At 41.8% G+C, this 19651-nt stretch overlaps 1 protein-coding gene across 2 annotated transcripts in view; it reads left to right on the top strand.

Moving 5' to 3' along the window:
* Positions 1 to 227: 227 nt before the first annotated feature.
* The window catches only part of LOC125464258 (seizure 6-like protein), a 242555-nt gene continuing 223131 nt past the window's right edge, over positions 228 to 19651 (top strand). Inside the window, exon 1 of one of the 2 annotated variants that reach the window (XM_048556529.2) lies at positions 228 to 830. In XM_048556529.2, the coding sequence (XP_048412486.2) occupies positions 746 to 830 (85 nt within the window). In that variant the 5' untranslated portion in view covers positions 228 to 745. The remainder of the gene's footprint in view (positions 831 to 19651) is intronic. The other variant, XM_048556530.2, reaches the window with a different exon arrangement.

Here is a 19651-nt window from a genome sequence, read left to right as displayed (position 1 = left end):
TACACTCACAACTTCATCCCAGCAGCTTTAGGCAGTCACAACTAGATCGCAGCAGTGTTAGAAAGTCACAGTTGATACGAGCAGCATTAGTCACAGCTAGATCCCAATAACATAAGACAGACACAGCGAGATCTCAACAGCGTTAGACTGTCATTGCTGGATCCCAGCAGCGTTAGATAGTCACAGTTATATCCCAGCAGCACTACACAGTCACTGCCAGCACCCTCCCTATGAGCCGCTTTAGGCAGTCGAAGCTAGCCCCCCGGCTAAATTAGGCAATGAACATTGGATCCCCTACAACATAAGGCTCACATTTACCCCTCCTCGCCTCCGCGCAGCGTTAGACAGGAATAATGAGCCCCCAGAGGTATTAGGCAGCTGCACCTCCCCATTCCCCACTCCCCACCTCCCCAGCCCGTCAGCAGCCCAGCCTCCGATCTGCCCAATTTCTCGTTGACATCCAAAAAAAAGCGCGGTGACGCATAGAATCGATTCTGAGCGCCACAGAATGCGAAAAGTGGCTCAGCTCTCGGCTCGCTGGTACACTCCCTCCCAAAACATGCTGTGGCAGCCAGGAGCTGAGTAAAGAGCGAGGGACAGGAAGGGAGGAGACAGAGAACGAGCGAGAAAGAAGCGGCTAAATTCGGCGATCGCTACAGTCGCCCAGGGAGAGACTACCAGTGGAAGGAAGATTCCCCTTTCTCTAAAATACAACCAGGGGCCGCTTGGAAATAAGGAAACGAGGATGTTGCCCCTTGGCCTGGGGAACTCCGGCGTCCTGTGGGTGCTCCACGCATTTTTACTGCTGGGAATCCAAACCCGAGCGCAAGGTAAGATATTTTGGATCTACAGATTTCAAATCAGCTTTGGTAGTGCACTCCTTCTGAACCTTTAGTCAAATTCTTTTAATGTACTTTTTTCGGTACAATTTACCGCTTGCCTTGACATTTGAAGACGGCTATCCCGTCTATATGTCTGTGTAATCTGTACATGACGATACTATCCAGTCTCGCCTCGGATTTCTTTCCCCAGTTAACCTTACTTCTGTTGCTGCCTCAGCCCGTCTTGCACTCTATTTTCTTTCCCCTGTCTTGTTCCTTTCCTTGCTTTAGAAACACACCCCCTACCCCTCCGCCCCCCACTCCCCCAAGCCTCTTACTTCCTTCATTCCCTTTCATCTTGCTTGGAATTCCTGCGTTTCACTTAAAAGATGAGATTTAAAGAGACAAAGGCTGAGCCGCCCACGTACAGCTCTGACTCTCCGTAATATTCCTTCCCTAGCCTCAGACCCAAACGCTAGCCCTTTCGATAGACTGATATGTAACTCCCTCTTCATACGTACCGTCTTTTTTTTAATGCGTGCAAACAGTTTTGATCCAGGTTACAAAATGCAAGTATGAATCTGATTGTTCTTGTCTAAACCTGACCGACTCGAGAGGAGACGGAACGTGATAGCCTGACCACTATAAATATTTCTGAGCAATGCACAGGACAGCATCAGTCAATCCAAGAGGGGCTAGTATTTTTGTGGGCAGTAAGATAATTCTGACTTGGGGAAGAATTGATTCCCTACTGGCTAGGAAGCGATCTCCCCAACATCTTATGACTGACCCTTTGAGTCTCCCTTCCTTCACTGGCCGTCTAGTCAATTGGTAAGCTCCTTGTGTTAAAAGTCCATTTGTTCGGCTCTATTTCGGGACTTCGATTAGACTTTTAGCAGCTTATGTTGGAATGCGGTATCGGGAGATATCTGTAAGCGATTGGGAGTACATGATGTACCTTGTTTGACTGTCGACCAACTTTACTTTTGCCTCTCCTTTCTGCAAAAGAAAATAAACGGTGTTACATTCAGTTCGTTGTCTCAGTGTAGGAGGGTCACCACAGCAGTACACTCAATGATAAAAGTGGTAAAGTTTACATCCAACGACTGAAGCCCCTACTATCAGAAACTAAATTCTTCCGCTTTACTTTCCCGTCATTGTCCATTTGGGGAATGTAACAGGGATAGGCAGTGCTGTCTGTGGTGCTGCAATGATACTGAGGTGGAACCGAAACAAATTTACCATTTTGACAGGATAGAATTGTATTTTCTGTTTTGCAACGGAATACTCTCTCCCCGTTCAGGTGAAAGGAAAGGAATGAATCTAATTGTAAATGAGCCACTGTTCATTCAAATGATAGCGATGATCGAAACACTCAGAAAAAAAAGCGGAATGTGAAAGATTTTTGATTTAGCAAAGTCAAAAGCCTGAATCGAGTTCGAGGAATCAGTTTCAGCACCAGGGACGTGGATAGCTCCGAGCGCTTGCCAGAGCCTGAAACAAACAGCTCCAGCTGAGTCCCTGTTACTGACACAGGGAGCAATGTGGTTGCAGACACGCCCCTGTAATGCAGCTCTTTTAAAAAAATATTACGCAGAGCTTGTGTCATAGGTTCACATTCCTATTTAAGTGTATCATAATAAAATGTTACGGAGCGTGGTGTGAAGCGTGATTCAAGTGTCAGAATCCTGTCTGAAGCAGTGAATGCTTGTAGATGATAGCCCTTGACTCACGCTATTCCTGTGATGTTATTTTCCGAACGAATATCTCCCATCGATACAAACCGTCCTGCCCGATATTCACTCCAACAGCTCAAATGAGCTGCCCTCAGATACACTAAGCTTCGCTGTGAGAAAGCCAAGTCATTTCTTCATTTTGTGGGGGCATTCCAACTCACCCTTCCGCACCTCCCATTGCACCTGATAGGGTATATCAATCCCAGTAGCTCGAAAATACCCCTGCCCAAATGACGTTCTTTTTTGGCGAGGGGAAGCGATTGACTGTGGACATGGTGTGAAACAGAAATGCTCTCAATCTTGGTATCACCTGTTCTCTACACATAGGAGTAAGAATCATTGGATAATCATCTGCACTTGGCAATTCTTTCGTAAGCCTTGGATTTGCGAAAGGGTTTGTACTTTGCCAGGATGACGACAGACAAGGCCCGACCAGTCATTATCTGTTTTGAAGGGCTCAGTATCAGACAAGCTCCTGCAATTGTCCAAAATACCATTAGGGGAGCCATTTTACAACTGGTTGGCATTTTGCGGCACATTAATCCCAAGAAGTGTCAGAGAATCATCACCAGTGTCCCCTATCGCTGCCACAAACGAACCAAGATGCTGGCACCAATTTTGATCATGGAAAAACCCTATTTCTTACAGTCAAGATATTCAAGAACATGCAGAAATCCAAATGTTCAGGTGCTGGATAAACTAATGTGAAAAGGGTGTTCATTATAAATAAGCTCTGACTGTAAAATGATGATCATCCACCCTGAATGCAAATCATTACTACACCTGTCACAACATGACTCCATTTGTTTGGAGGGCAGTCTTTGGATCAAGAACACTGTAACCTTCTGGTGTCGCTTTTAAACTCATCTTCCTGACTCTCATTTTACAATATATTAAGACGAATCACTTAGCACATGATACAGCCATCATCACAGTGTTATTTATTGCTTTTCTTGTGCATATAAATAATAATAGGCCAAAATGCCATTAAAATAAATTAGATAAAATTAAAGATTTGTATGATCTAACGTAGAATGCTGAAACTGCAATACTCTGTAACAGAGCTCTAAATTGTACATTTTATTTTTCCTGTGATACTTTCCTTAGAGGTAAAGAGAACAAAAAGGAGGCATTTTCTAATGTATTAAAGTAGAGGGCTAAGAATTACATAAAAATAAGGCTAAGGACCCATGAAATGATTAGAGAAGTATTTTTCAATAAATTAGGTTAGAGAACATTAAAGGAAACATCAATCATCCCTATAAACAATTCTTCAAACAGGTGAAAAAGCGACAGGAATGAAAAGATTCCAGAAATAACATGTTAAGTGTCTATGGAACAGCAAGCTCAGTAAACAAATTATTTTCTGTATTTGGGAGAGATAATAGAAACTGCAGATGCTGGAGAATACTTCGTCAGGGTCTAGGCCTGAAACGTCAGCCTTCCTGGTCCTCTGATGCTGCTGGCCTGCTGTGTTCGTCCAGCTCCACACCTTGTTATCACTTATTTTCTGTGTTTGTTCAGCAGCCTGTCCAGCACCATAAATTGAATTTCTAGTTTGGGCAGAGCTTGTAATATAGGAAGAAGATATTTTAGTTACTGATATGCCTAGGAATTTAAGGAAAAATGTATTCAAAAATATTTAAATATTAATATCTATCGTGTCCTCATCAAATGCACTGGGACTCCGTCTGGTTTGGAGGGACTTCACACAAACATTCTTGCGGAAACTATTAGTAAGTTCCATCATATCCTTCTTGTTATTTTTAAGGAATTATTTAAAGCAGGATCTGAGTCTGATGACATCCTTTAATGAGGGCAAAAGGAAACAGCTGACTTTTGTAATTGGCATCTGACCCACAAGGGCTGTTTCAAATCTGATGACAAGTTGAAATTATCACCTATTTTCTACATTCCTACATACACTGTAGTTCTTACATTGGAATGGTGATGGTACTGCAAAAGTACTTCACTGATTTTAATTTTAGAAATGAGTTGAAGATCAGAATAAAAGCAAATATGCTGAATTGGTTATCCTCAAAAAGGAAACATGGGGAGGCACAAATCAAGATCGCAAGAATCAAGGAAAGAATGACTGTTGAGTGGGCAATGACATTTACAGTGGCAAGAAGTGGAATAATGAATACAAGAAAGAAACAGAGATAGTAATTCAGACAGGGTAAAGGACCCAACATAGGAGATGGGCTGGAAGATGTTTGTGGATAGTTCACAGAATAGCACATTATGGCATCAGTAATGAACAGTAACTTGATATTGGGATGTTCAGTCAAAGATATTGGGCACAAAAAATATAAGTTAATAACAAGTTTATAAAAGACACTGATATGACCTTATCTACTGTCAATTTTGATTGCTGCATTGACATACTGTGCCATGATAACCACTGAATGTAGTAGTGAAACATCATATCCCTGGGTGGCTTGATAGACCTTAAGTTTTATTGTATGTTCATCGTGGAGGTCAGTCCCTGAACATATTCACAAGAGGCTGCCACTGTACACTTAACAAGTGAACATAAATGTTTACTACACTAAAAAAAACTATTTTACATTCAACAAGAACTATTCAAACAGTCTAAATACAAGCAGAAAGAAAAATTAATTCTTCTTATCCCAACAATATTCTTACAGATGTTCAAATCTCGGTAAAGAGTATTCCCTGTCTCCTTGCTGAAACTTCTTGATCAGCTGGTATGGCTGTAATCCATGCTATTTTAAAGTTGATGCTGTGTTATTCAGTTAATGTCTCTCCATGAGAGCCTTCAAGCAAGCTGTTAACTCAGTCCATTATTACCTAACAAGGGTTCCCAAAACTCATGTCTCCAACAACTTTGCTTTCTTTTCACACACACACACCTGCTTCTGGAGAATTTTTCCTTACTGACTTGTGATCATCTCAGGACTTCTCCTCAGCCCTCCTATTGACCTCTGCACCACCGCCACCACACCGCTTCCCTACCCCCCACATGAACCTGATTGTGGCTCATCCCTCTCTGGTGGTCATAAAACTCAAGTCACTAAACACATTTGCTATTATCTCCTCAGGTGGCTTGCTGGTCATTTAACCGAAATCACATAGCTTCTTGAAATTGCTGTTTTGAATTCAATGCCCAAAAATAGCCAGTTTATCACAGAACTGAAAAGCTAGAGCTATTTTCCTCCTTAGTTTTTCAGTAGTAATAATATGTTATGATACTTTGTAAACAATGGGCTTTGGCTGTAATACAGGGAAAGGTACTCATACTAACACCCAGCTTAGAGAATCTGATCTATAAGTAGAGGGTAAATAGCATGGGAAGAAAGTGGGTCCAGTGGAATGGTAGAACAGTGTTAATATTATTATGTTAATTGTAATGCAGTGAGATCTGGATCATCTGGGCCAGTGGGCTGAGAAATGGCAGATGGAATTTAATCTAGATAAAGGCAGGCAGTTGCATTTCGGTAGGTCAAACTGTGACAGGACTTACACAGTCCTGGGGAGTGTTATAGAACAAAGAGTTTCAGGGTACAGGTTCATAGCTTCTGAAAGTGGAGACACAGGTAGACAGGGTGGTGAAAAAGTCTTTTGGCATTTTTGCTTTCATCAGTCAGAAAATCAAGTATAGAAGTTGGGACATCTTGTTGCAGCCATACAAGATGTTGGTGAGGCCACATGTGAAGTATTGCATACAGTTCTGGTTGCCATTTTTCCCTGGAGCATAGGAGACCAAGGAATAACCTTATAGAGATCTATAAAATCATGAGAAGCATAGATAGGGTAGATAGCCAACAGCTATTCCCGATGATAGAGGAGTCTAAAACTAGAGGGCATCCAAAGGGGCAGATCTTTCACACAGAGGGTGATGAGACTCTGGAACAGGTTGCCAGAGGTCGTGGTGAAAGTGAGTACTATTTTGTCATTTGAGAAACATTTAGAGACAGTCATGGCTGGGGTCACTATGGAGGGATATGGACCAAGTGCATGAAGATTGGTACTAGATTAATTGTGAAAACTGGGTGGATGGGCATGTTTCCATGCTGTTGTTTCTATGACTCTATGAATAAGTCAGGATAATGCTTGAAAACATGACAATTGGGCAGTTTGAAGTCAATTAATTAATTAATCTTGAATAAGCAGCTCATTTAAAATGAGTATGCAATGACTGGATTGTCATAAAAAGCCAACTGGTTCATTAATGTCTTTGATGGGAGGAAATCTGCCATCCTTCACCAGTCAAGGTCAAATGTGGCTTCAGTCGACAGCAATGTGATTAACTCTTAATTGCCCCTTTGAAATGGCCCAGCAAGCCACTCAGTTGTCTCAAACCATGAGAGAAAAACCAGTGTGGGTATAACTACAGCAGGTGGGACATTGGTTCAAGAAGTTCTCCCAACATCGTCACCTTCTCAAGGGCCTTAATGGATACATAATAAATGCAAGTCTTGCTCACAATCCAATTGAAAAAGAAAATGCTGGGAACAGGTCAGGTTGCATTTGTGGACAAGACAATACTATAGACCTGGATAAAAGAGACAGAGAGTTGAATAGCTACTCACAAGAGTGAAAAATTCTAAAGTATTCAATTTGGGACAGATAAGCATGACTTTAGGGTTTTTATGGTGTTGTATACATTTACTTGCCATAGCTTCTGAATGAATGATTTCAGCAATGTACTCGGAGCAAAATAAATGCCTTTCTCCTAGGAAGGAGGAGAAGCTAATTTTCTAGGGCTCCACACACTGGAATCTGATTAGAAAGTGATATTGGCAGAAGTATGTCAGATGGGGAATTATGCACAGCATGGGATACAGATGAAGAACAGAACATGACCAATTCATTAAAGAGGTATTTTAAGAAATGAAACAAGTGAGTGCTTAAAGGTCATGTCATACACTAACTCCAGAACAAAGTAGGTCAAAAATATAGACTTCACAGACTTTCAAAAGTGACTTCATTATGTGGCTGTTAGTTAAGACTGACAATGATTTGTAGTCATTAACACACAATTACCACGCAAATAATTACTCTAAAACCCCCTTAGAAAGCTTTTAATTATTTGTTGACACAATTGGAATGATGAAGACTTTAACTGCATGAGCAGCCGTTTCTTTCACTGCAGAAAACAATTGCCAAAGCAAAATTTATTGCATCATCAATAAGTGAACAGTTATATAGTTCACACTGAAAAATATAAGCTTTGATTTGGCTTTGACAAGAACTGCTGATGAACTACAGATGTTCTACTTTTACAATGATTTAGATTTGGAATGTCAGCAACATGTTCTATTGGGTTGGAATAAGGTGGTTATCTTAATTTTTGCATCTCACACATGCCCCATTCTGCTCACTTGACTTTAGCTGGCTGTGCCTTCGGTAGTCTCTGAATCTCCCTGCCTTGCTATCCCACCCTCCGACTTTATAACTCACCTTAAAAATGACCCTAAGTAAAAACCGCAAGCCCTAGAGAAATTTGACAGGTCTGGTCACTTCTGTGGAGAGAGAAAAAGAGTTAATGCTCCAATTCCAATGATTCTTCTTTGGGATTCTGTTTGATCAGCTTTGAATCACCAGTTTCAATGTCTCCTTAATTGTTCACAACACTCCAATGAAACAGCTCGGGATATAACATGGTAAAACATCCTACAAAAATCAAGACATCATTAATTTGACAGACAAATGGTTTTTTATACCTTGTGACTGATGGTTCAAGCTATCATATGTTGTATAACATTCAAATTCTGATTGGTTATGAATATCAATCTTTTATCATAATCCTCAATTACTGATTTTCTTTGACTGGCGTGGCATTTATTACTGTCCCTAGTTGCCCAGTAGGGGATGGTGATGAACCGCCTTCTTGAAACACTGCAGTCCTTGAGGTGTAGGTGTACCTACAGACCTGTTAGGAAGTTCCAGGAGTCAGGCCAGTGACACATGAAGGCATTCTGATATAGTTCCAAGTCAGGATGGTGAGTATCTTGGAGGTGAACATGCAGGCAGTGGTGTTCCCATGTAACTGCTGCTCTAACATTTTTGATGATCATGATTGCAGGTTTGGAAGATGTTTCTAAGGAGCATTGGTGAGTTTCTGCTGTGTAATGTGTAGACACATTGCTTCTATGAACATCAGTGGTAGTGGCAGAGAATGTTTGTGAATGTGGTGCCAATCAAGGAAGCCGTTTTGTCCTGGATGTTTTGAAGTATTTTTGGCATTGTTTGAGCTGTGTGTATCCAGGCAAGCAGGAGCATTCCATCATACTCCAGACTAGTGCCTTGTAGATGGTAGACAGGCTTTAGGAAGTTAGGAACTTGCTGTTCAAGCTGTGAGCATTTTCCTTTCGATTGGGTCAAAATTTCTCTTTACCTAACCTCACATTTACTATTTTGTTCCTCTTTGCTTAAGGGGCCAATCAAATGTTGTTTGTTCCTAACAATTCCCTATTTTTAAAATAACTTTTCCAGAATATTTGCCCTTTTTGCTTAATAGGGATTTGATGCTTCAAATGCTGTTTTACTGGTACTTTAATCCTCAAATATCTGCCTTAGATGTTTGTTTTTACATTTTTCAACATCAGTGTGAAAGATGTGAGGTTCCCACAGGCACCAGTCAATGATAGCATTCTGATCAATTCCAAGGGCATGGCTGAACTAAAATATCAAACCATGGAAGGACAATATTCTTGTCACAGTTCATTAATTTTAAGAGACAGGTTTATTTCACAAGTAATGTACCTTGTGGTTTTCATTGCCATGCCTTTATTACATTAGACTCAATTATTCCAATATTCTCCTGGCAGGCCTTCCAATCCATGCACTTTCTAAATTATAATCTTATCCAAAATATGCTGTTCATATCCTAACTCACATAAAATCTGCTTATTCATCACCCTACTGTAATATGCTGGCCTTTAAGGACTCCTAGCTAAGCAGGGCCTCAACTTTAAGATGTTTATCTTGATTTTGAACCTTCCGTGGCCTAACTCCTTCCTATTTTCAGAAACCTCCTCCCATCCAATACCCCTCCTAGGTTTCTGTGATCCTTCAATCCTGGTCTCTTGTACATCCCCAACTTGTATCATTCCACTGTTGTCAGCCAAGATCAACACCAACTGCCTGTGTCCTTAGTTCCGAAATACTCTCTCTAAAGCTGCCCATCTTGTGGCTGCTGTCTCCTCCCGTAAGTGATGACATAAAACTGAACTCTTTGACCACGTTTTTGGCCCTCATATGTGGTCCAGTGTCAATTTTATGTTTGAGGAATGCCAGGGATCAAAATGGTTATATTTTCACGGGCTCATTGCAGGATTTCTTAAGGGCTCATTTTTGATTTTGGGGGATTTTGTTTCATTTTGAAGGTTGGATTTTCATCTTCGCTAACTCCGTCATTAGATGAAATGGAGTTGAGATCTCCTGGACTTGAGAGTAACCGGTAAGGTTAGAATTATGGTAATCTCTCATGCCCACAGTCATGGAGAGTCATAGAGTCATACAGCATGGAAACAGATCCTTTGGTCCAAACAGTCCATGCAGAGCATAATTTCAAAACTAATCCAGCCTGCCGTGATTGGCCTGCATCCCTCCAAACATTTCTTATTCATGAACTTAACTAAATGTCTTTTAAATGTAACTGTACCTGTATCCACTACTGCCTTATGAAGTTCATCCCCCACATGAGAGTGTTGGGCGTGTGGTGCCAGCAGTGGTAGTGGAGTCAGACACTTTAGAGACGTTTAAGTGGCTCTTCTGGATAGGCACATGGAGGATGGTAAAACGTAGGGTATGAATGGTAGATTGATCTTAGTAGGATAATAGGCACAACAGTGTGGGCCAAAGGGCTGCTGTCTGTGTAAAAAAAAATTGACCCTCATGTCTTTTTAAAATCTTTCTCCTCTCACCTTAAAACTATGCCCCCCGCCCAGTCTTGAAATCCCCACCCTAGGGAAAAGACATCTGTCATTCACCTTATCTATGCGCCTCATGATTTTATAAACCTCTCAACCTCCTACGCTCCAGTGAGAAAAGTCCCACCCTATCCAGCCTCTCCTTTTAACTCAAGCCTTTCATTCCAGGCAACATCGTAGTAAATCTCTTCTGAGTCAGTCAAGGCTTCTCCTGCATTTGTGTTGACATATAGGGTACTCAGAGTCACAGACACCACAGTTATTAAATTGAGACATATTATCAACAAATTTATTTTTTCAATGACTGACACATACTTTATTAAAAACACAGTCATTGCTAGAATTCATTAAGTATGACTTCAGGATTTCCTGGATCCTAGTCAACTTGGATGACTGACTTCCCCTTGGCAGCTTCTCTTCCCTTCCCATTTTACAGCCACCTCACTTCTCACTTCACCTGACCTACTCTTGCTTCTACCAGCCTCACCCAGCAAACTAGCTACTCCTCACCCCTCGGCCTTGTCCTGCAAGCTTAGAGAACATAATTTCTTCAATGTCTCCTCATGGGACAAGTCCAACACAACCACACCCTTCCAAAGTTCACACTCTATCACCACTACCATCCTACAAAGCAGTCTGATGTGTCTCCATTGTGCTCACTCTGTGGCATATATGTCCTTGCTTAGGTGAGGGGATCAAAATTGTTCACAGTCCACCAGATGCAGTTTAAGCAAGGCTCTACACACTGAAAACAGGCACCCTCCAGGCCGTGGCACATCATGCCAGCTGCCTATCCCTGGCTTCACTACTGCAACTCCTCTTCTCGTTTTTCCTCCATCACACACTAACACCTGACAGGCTAATAATGAGCCTGTCAGCAGGCAACACCAGGGAGAAGCAGCCTGTGATTGGAGGAGAAGGTCCTTTCAAGATTTCTGCAATCCATGTAAGGGGGCGGGTGGAGCGGGTACAACATTTTTCTGATTGGTTGACCCCTTGATTCAATTTTCCGGGGCAACTTGGCCCCGTTTGCTTGCCGTCCTTGTGTATTTTGAGCGTTGGAGGACATTCCAATGAAGTTCTTTGGGATATTTTAAAATGAGAAAAGGGGTAATATAAATGTAAGCTGCTGTTGCATGCACTGTCATCCATATTCCACAGAATCTGCTGAACATTCCTAAGTACAATCATTTCTGAGATGACTAAATGATGGATGCGTAAAAATAAATCAATGCAGGTGGGTTTTTGAAAGACTGCCATGTTTTGCCAAGGACACAATACTTAGTGCCAGCAGTGGAAAAAGGTGTACAATGCGGAATATGAAAATAAAGAAGATGGGAGCATGAGCAGACCATTCGGCCCCTCGAGCTGGTGCTACCATTCAACTCGGTAATGGTTGAGTTGCAACCTGATTGCTATTTTCCTACATTATCCTCTCATCCATTGATACCTTTAATTTCCAGAAACCAATTAATTTCTCAATCGAATATACTCAATGGCTAATGCTCCACAACCCTCTGAGGTGGAGAATTATAAAGATGTAGCACTTGTTGAGTGAAGAAATTGTTCCTCCTCTGAGTCCTAAAAAGCCAAATATCCATTCTTTGATGTATCCTCTATATCTACACCTCACCCCACTCCAACTCCCTTAACAATAAAATCATCTTTCTTCTATTGAGCCACGCAAGAATTTTGTATCCCTCAATGAAATCACTTCTTATTCTTCTAAATTTAGAGAACATATCTTCCTCATTGTCTCCTCACAGGACAGGCCCTACACAACCACATCCCTGTCCCTCCAAACCCCATGCTTCCATCGCCACCATCCCACAAAGCAGTCCAATGTGGCTTCATTGTGCTCACTCATAGAATCACAGAATCCCTACAGAGTGGAAACAGGCCCTTTGGTCCAACACGTCCACACCGACCCTCACAGCATCCCACCCAGACCTATCCCCCTATAATGCACCTAATCTACACATCCTTGGACAGTCTGAGCAATTTAGCATTGTCAGTCCACATAAGCTGCACATTTTTGGACTGTGGGAGGAAACCAGAGCACCTGGAGGAAACCCACGCAGACACAGGGAGAATGTGCAAACTCCACACAGACAGTCACCTGAGGCTGGAATCGAACCCAGGTCCTGGTGCTGTGAGGCTGCAGTGCTAACCACTGAGCCATCGTGCCGTTCACTCTGTGACACATATATTCTTGCTTAGGTAAGGGGATCAAAACTGTCTGCAGTCCTCCAGGTGCAGTCTAATCAAGAATCTACACAATTGCATCAAGACTTCTTTATTCCCGCATTCAAATCCCCTTCCAGTTCAGGCCAAAATGTTGGATGATGAAATGACTCCACTGAGGTCATTATCCCATCACCAAGTCACCCTTCATTTACACGTGGAAAGCTCTTGACACTGATCCAGCTTCCTTAGAGCCAGCTGTCAGAGTGAATGGAACCTCCAACACTCCTGTTTGTATCCATCAGCCAGGGGACCCTAATTGGACCAGATTAGCAGCCCCAATCAGTGAACTCATATTCCATGAGGTCTACCTGGCTGACCTCGTTACAATCACTGCAGATGGCGCAGTAATCCAAACTTATAATGCTATCGTGGTTAATTACTGAGGAGTTTGTGGGCATTGTTCATAGAAAGCAAGTTGGCATGGATTCAGTCATTGAAGGTCACACATGGCAGGGATACAGAGATCAGGGCTTGGAGGTGGATTTGGATCTGATCAAAGAACAGTATGTTTGGTGCCAAGAAAATGATTTAAATTGGCGGCATTAATGGGGCTTTGGTGGAGTAGAAAACAAAAGGTTATAATGAAAAACAAAAGCTGAAGAGAGCAGAGGGAGCTGTACACTGACATACTACTGAGATAAGGTGAAACTAAGAGTAGGCCCATTTAAAGGAAGCCCACGGGCTGGTTTCTCGAGATAATGCAAAGAGACAAATTATGACCGATATGAACAGCGAAAGAGTGAGGGAAGGAAATTCAGGCAAGAATTGGAAAGGCTTTCTGAATCCAAGAGGAAGGTCTGTGTAAAGAAGGATTCGATATTTCGGTGAGCTAGTTCAGTCACAAACTAAATATCTAACTGCTTTGACAAACTGTAAACTAAAATAGGTCACCTGTTTCCAAACATGTTCTTCCTCCATCTCTGATGCTTTTTGTGTTTTTTTTTATTTCCAGTTCTCTACAGACTCAGTTATCTCTTTCCACACCATCTATGACTAGGAGGCAGTGGCCTAATTGTATGGATTGTTAATCCAGAGACCAGATAATGTTCTGGGGAACTGGGTTCAAATCCTGCCATGGCAAATGGTAGAATTTGAATTCAATAAATATCTGGAATTAAGAATCTAATAATATGCCTGAATCCATTGTCAGTTGTCAGGAAAAACACATCTGGTTCACTACTGTCCTTTCGGGAAGAATACTGCCATCCTTATCCAGTCTGGCCTTCATGGGACTCCAGACCCACAGCAATGTAATTGACTGTTAACCAATTGGTGACAGGCAATAAATGCTGTCTGGCCAGTGACACCCTTATCCTGTGAATGAATGAAGGAAATTCGTCACTAATGCAAAGTTAATTCACCTCCCCTCAACAACTTTCCTGCAAAAATGCCATCCCCTATTTCCAATTCCTTCGCCTCTGCCACATTTGCTCCCGAGATGAGGCATTCCACCCTGGACATCCCAGATTACCTCTTTTTTCAAGGACCACAACTTCCCCTCCACAGCGGTCAAGAATGCCCTCAACCATGTCTCCCGCATTTCTAACAACTCATCCCTCACACCCCCTCCCCGCAATAACAACCACAACAGAATCCCCCTCGTCCTCACATACCACCCCACCAACCTCCAGATCCAACACATCATCCTGCGACACTTCTGCCATCTGCAATCCGACCCCACCACCCAAGACATTTTTCCCTCGCTACCCTGACCTGCTTTCTGGAGGGACTACTCTCTCCGTGACTCCCTTGTCCACTCCAGGCTCTGTATGACTCTATGACAACGACAGCATGATCACATAATGATGTTTTACAAAAACAATTTAAAATCCTCTGCACAATTTGAGCCACCCTTTCCAAGTTGCCCTTACTTCTTAACTCCATCACACACATTAGAGATGTGAAAATTGATGTTGAAATGTGGACTTGGATCTGGAAAAGAGAGAGCAAGTCTGACCAGAGAAGACGTCACAGGAAGACTGTGAGACTGAGCCTAGGGTTAATGAAAGTCCCTATTAAGAAAATATGCAGTCAGTCCATTTTCTTCTGCAAATCAGGATACTGGAAATGGCATGACCCTAATCACCCCAGCTATACTCCGAGGCCTTCATATTCAAATTCATGTAGAATTCAACAACACAATTAATTCAATCAAAATAATTAGCCTGCCTGAGGCCCTTTGGACTAACATAGTGCATTACTGAGGCTTTTCTTTCAGTGACATTTTAAGGAAGGATTGTAATGTTGAGAGACATAAGCCCTACTGATCACATTAAATTATCATTTCTAGATAGTGTTGGTTTTAATTTACGAAATTCACTTAAATAGCCTGAATATGTTGCTTTTTATCGGATATTCCAAATATGTGATTACAATCAAACACGGACAAATGAACATCATTAAAATATGTAATGCTCTACCCAGTTTATTTAAGGATTGCAGAACAAAATAATTGCAATACAATTTTCACCTTACACCTAGGCACAATTAATCCTTTCTGCATGTAAGTTGGCCCTCACCCCTGCAGAACTCCTCCCGTCCACACAATATCTTTTTCTTTTCAAAAGATAAAAGAGATACGACTTGTAGTTTATGTGTGTTCAATCAGGGTTGAAGGAGTATCCCACTATAACGGGCATCATCACTTAACTCAACCCCTTTATCATCCAAAGCCCAGACGGTTTCGAACAGAAGTCAACAGTGGGGGAATTAGTGGCTGGGTCCCTGTTCAGAGGGATGCAATCAGGTGTAGCCTTTTGTTACCACATTGAGCAAAAGCAATTGGTTCTCCACGAAGCAGGATTTGAATGTGGGGTGAGGTAGTCAGAATAGTTCGGCGTCATGACAACATGGTCCACGGCATTTCATCTACCAAACTAATCACGGGAATTGACTGTGGGGTAAGGGAGAAAGAGAAAAATGTTCAACAAGAAGCACCCTTTACACAAACCAGATTAGATTTGTGAATAGCCTGCTGCTTTTAGGTAAATTGAAACAGTGAGCTGATGACATTTTTGCGCATATCTATGAAGCATTTCCTTACCTGATTACTGAAATATGTTAAGTCTAATGATAAGGAGTCTTCTGGTTTCCAACATTAGGCAGTCAAGCTCACAACAGCCACTTTCCCTAATTGCTGTATTAACAGCATTGCCAAATGAAGAAAGTGTGTTGGTTCAGAGAACAGGAACGCAGTGCCTTCAGGACAGTGCCTTTGGTGCATTATCACCTTGAGCCTATTCTGTCAAGATGCAGTGGCTGCAGTTGTGATCATGTCTAACTTTACAGGATTGTCTTAGTCAATGCTGTGTTGGCCATGGGATATCTGTGACTTTCTCTGATTGGATACCCAGGGCTACACATTGTCAGAACTCCTTTAGTAATAGAGGTTTACAAATGGAACTTGTCCTTTCCTTTCCACATCACCACTATCCATTGCTATATCTTCTTTCAGTAAAATTTTAACAAGAATGAACAGGATGTTCGGCAGCATGATGATCTTATTCAATTAACCATTCTGACTGGACCTGAAACGCTAACTCTGATTTCTCTCCACAGATGCTGCCAAACCTGCTGAGTTTTTTCCAACAATTTGTCGTTATTTCTTTGGGATTTTATTTTTATATCAGAATTCTGCTTGAATCTGATGTACATCCAATTGAAATCCAGTACTGGTGTGACAGCAAACCCATTTGATAGATCAATACCTGTTGAAAGTAATCACAAATCCACACTCCACCCACAGCCTTTTCACTAAGTCCAATTAATCTCATACTTTCTGCTTAGATTTACCAACCAATTTGCCTAAATTGGAATAAGGTTGGTTATTTTTGTGAGGCTGGTGGCACCAGGAGCTGTAATAAAGTGTGATATGGGTAAAAATTTGCCAATTTAAAGTGACTTTCTTGCTGACATGTTATTTTACTTGAAGACAAGGAAAGACATGACTTCATAATGTTTGGAGTTCAGGATTGAGTTGATATCTGCTATCTATATTGTGGGAATATGGGCCTGAGATAGACATTGACCCAGCACTAAATTTTAATCCTAGTTACAGTTCGGCTGCAGAGACCGTGATTTTCTGAGACCTAAACTGACAGTAGAAATAACCCCTCAGAACTTCAACTCCACTTACCTCAGTTGCTCCCATAGAAATTTGTAAGGATACTTCAAGTACCAGGATCAGTTTCTGGATTTGAGCTTTTCTGTTGCTATCATTATCTTACCTAACATGTCTGATATTTTTTTCCATTTTAGCACAGCTCAAAGGATATAAGCGATACTGGAACAATTGCAGTGTCATTGTTTAAAAATCCCACGCAGTGATTCATCTTCTCAGTCTCTTGCCCTCTATTTGCTAATATTCTTAGCTCCGTGGGCGAATTATTGAACACACTCAACAAACTATACGTGAAATTCTTTAAGCAAAACCTCCCCTCTTGTGATTTGGGGATTTTTTTTCCCCTTATTCAGTGCTAATGCTCGGTGATGATGTTCAATCTCAGATGGAGGCACCTAGCGGTGCAAAGGGAGGATTTGTGTTGTTGGGGAGAGGATGCTCACTTTCACATGACTGAGCAAGAGAGAATGACACTGGGGAACAGTTTCTTTTCATTCATTCATGGAGTGTGGGTGTTACTGCTGACAGTGATTCGTCAGCGTCCGGTAGCACAAGAGGAAAATCATTGAATTCCTACAGCGTGGAAGCAGCCATTCGGCCCACCAAGTGCACACTAAACCTTTGAAGAACATCCAACCCAGACCGATCCTCTACCCTATCACCCTGCATTTCCCATGGCTAATCCACCCAACCTGCACCTCCCTAGTCAATTTAACATGGCCAATCCACCTAACCTAGACATCTTTGGACTGTGGGAGGAGGCCAGAGCACTCAGAGGAAACTCGTACAGACACAGGGAGAGTGTGCAAACTCGCTACACTCAGAGGCTTGACGATGAAATTGAATCAGGGTCCCTGGTGCTGTGAGGCATCACTGAGCCACTTTGACACCTAAAAAGAAAAATTATTCTATACTATTTCAGGATATTTTATTACAATGCCTAATTCAAGATTGTGATCAGACACCAGAACATCAATAAGTAACTGTTCATAGTAAATGAACAAAAATATATATTTCATACAGTGTAGCAGTCATGTTAAAAGATAGAAAAACAGAAAACACTTGGCAGTACATGCATATTGATTTGAATAGCCTCTGTCTGTGTGGTGTAACTCATTCCATAAAGATTTAATTCTGATTAATTCAGCCAAGCTGTTACAGTGGCCTTCACTAGCTCTAAAAACTACTTTCAACTTGCACTCAATGTGCAGCCAAGCAAAACTGACATGCATCAAAAAAAACAACCAGAAACAAGATACTAGCACAAAGGAAGTCTCGCCATGATGTCTCGTTAATTGACATGAGTCCAGAGAGAACACCAACAATATCGTGCAGATCTCTGTGTTCAACTCGTGTGTTCAAATACATCAATGATACATCCTTGGTACAGCAATAGCTGTGGAATGCCTTCTCACAACAGCCACCTTAACTCAAACAGGCTCAATGAGATTTTATAATTGGCTGGTTTGGAACAAAGAGAATTCAATACAAATTGAAGAAGAACCTTCCCATCCCTGATGCCAACATCATTCTTTTCTCAGCCATGAGTACAGGTCCCTACTTGAGCCACTCTTATGTTTCATAAAAACATGATTTATTGGCTTTCTTCTTGTAATGCGGTTAAGTGACCAACCTTCAGGACTGCAGGAGTGTTAATGCACAATTTGGCTGTAAAGTTTTAGCCTGAAGCCTGGCTTATGTTTGACAAGTTGGAGTGGGAATGGAGAATATCAGGCAGAATGTTGCATTCTGAATATTGTGATAAATTAAATCTATTAAAGCTTTCTTCTACCGATACAAGGGAGCTGTAGGATTCCTTGTTATGTTACAGTCAACTCTGATCCTGCCTGCACCCAAGACACAGGCATTTCACTTTGCTTTTTTTCATTCATTCGTAGGAACTTTCCGTCTCTATCTGTACCAACATTTATTATCTATCCCTGATTGCCCTTGAGAAGGTGGTGGTGAGCTGCATTCTTGAGCCACTGCAGTCCACATGCTCTCGGTTAACCCACAATGCCCTTAGGGAGAGAATTCCAGGATTTTGACCAAGCAATTATGAATAAACAGTGATATATTTCCAAGCCAGGGTGGTGGGTGGCTTGGAGGGGAACTTGATGGTGGTTTTCCCGTTATCTCATTTCGTCAAATTTAGCCTTGATGTCAAGGCCTATCAGTCATACCTCACCTCTGGGTTTCAGCTCCTTGAACCAGGTCTGTAATCAGGTCAGGAGCTGAGTGGGCCTGGAACTCAATCTGTGCATCACTGAGCAAGTTATTGCTGAGTAGCTGCTGCTTGATAGGACTGCTGACGACACTATTGATCGCTTTATGATGATCAAGAGTAGACTGGTGGGGTGGTAGGTGGCTGGGTTGGATTTGTTCTGCTTTTTGCGTACAATACATGCCTAGGAAATTTTTCACATTGTCAGGTAGATACCAGCGTTGTAACTGTACTGGAACAGTTTGGCTAGGGGTGCGGCAAGTTCCGGAGCACAAGTCTTCAGCCCTATTGCCAGAATGTTATCAGGCCCATAACCTTTGCAGTATCCAGTGTCTCCAACCAGTAGTCCTGGAACCTTCTCTTTGAAAGGCTGTGGATGCTGAGGGAAAAACTGGAGCTTTCCATACAGAGATGAGCAAATTTTTGTTAGGTGAAGATAACCGGGCTTAACGAGAGTAAATGGAGTTGAGAAGCTGATAAAGTGCAAACTAATTGGAAGGTAGAATGGAATTGGGAAGTTCAATAGCTAAGTCTCTTTGCTGAGTTTCTGAATTTAGCAAAAGCATTTTAAGGTCCTGCATACCAATTTACTGCATCTTTCA

The sequence above is a fragment of the Stegostoma tigrinum genome, chromosome 26, assembly GCF_030684315.1.
Source record: "Stegostoma tigrinum isolate sSteTig4 chromosome 26, sSteTig4.hap1, whole genome shotgun sequence".
In the NCBI taxonomy this organism is placed as follows: domain Eukaryota; kingdom Metazoa; phylum Chordata; class Chondrichthyes; order Orectolobiformes; family Stegostomatidae; genus Stegostoma; species Stegostoma tigrinum.
The sequence above is the reverse complement of the archived record's forward strand: the minus strand, read 5'-3'. Positions and strand labels throughout refer to the sequence as shown.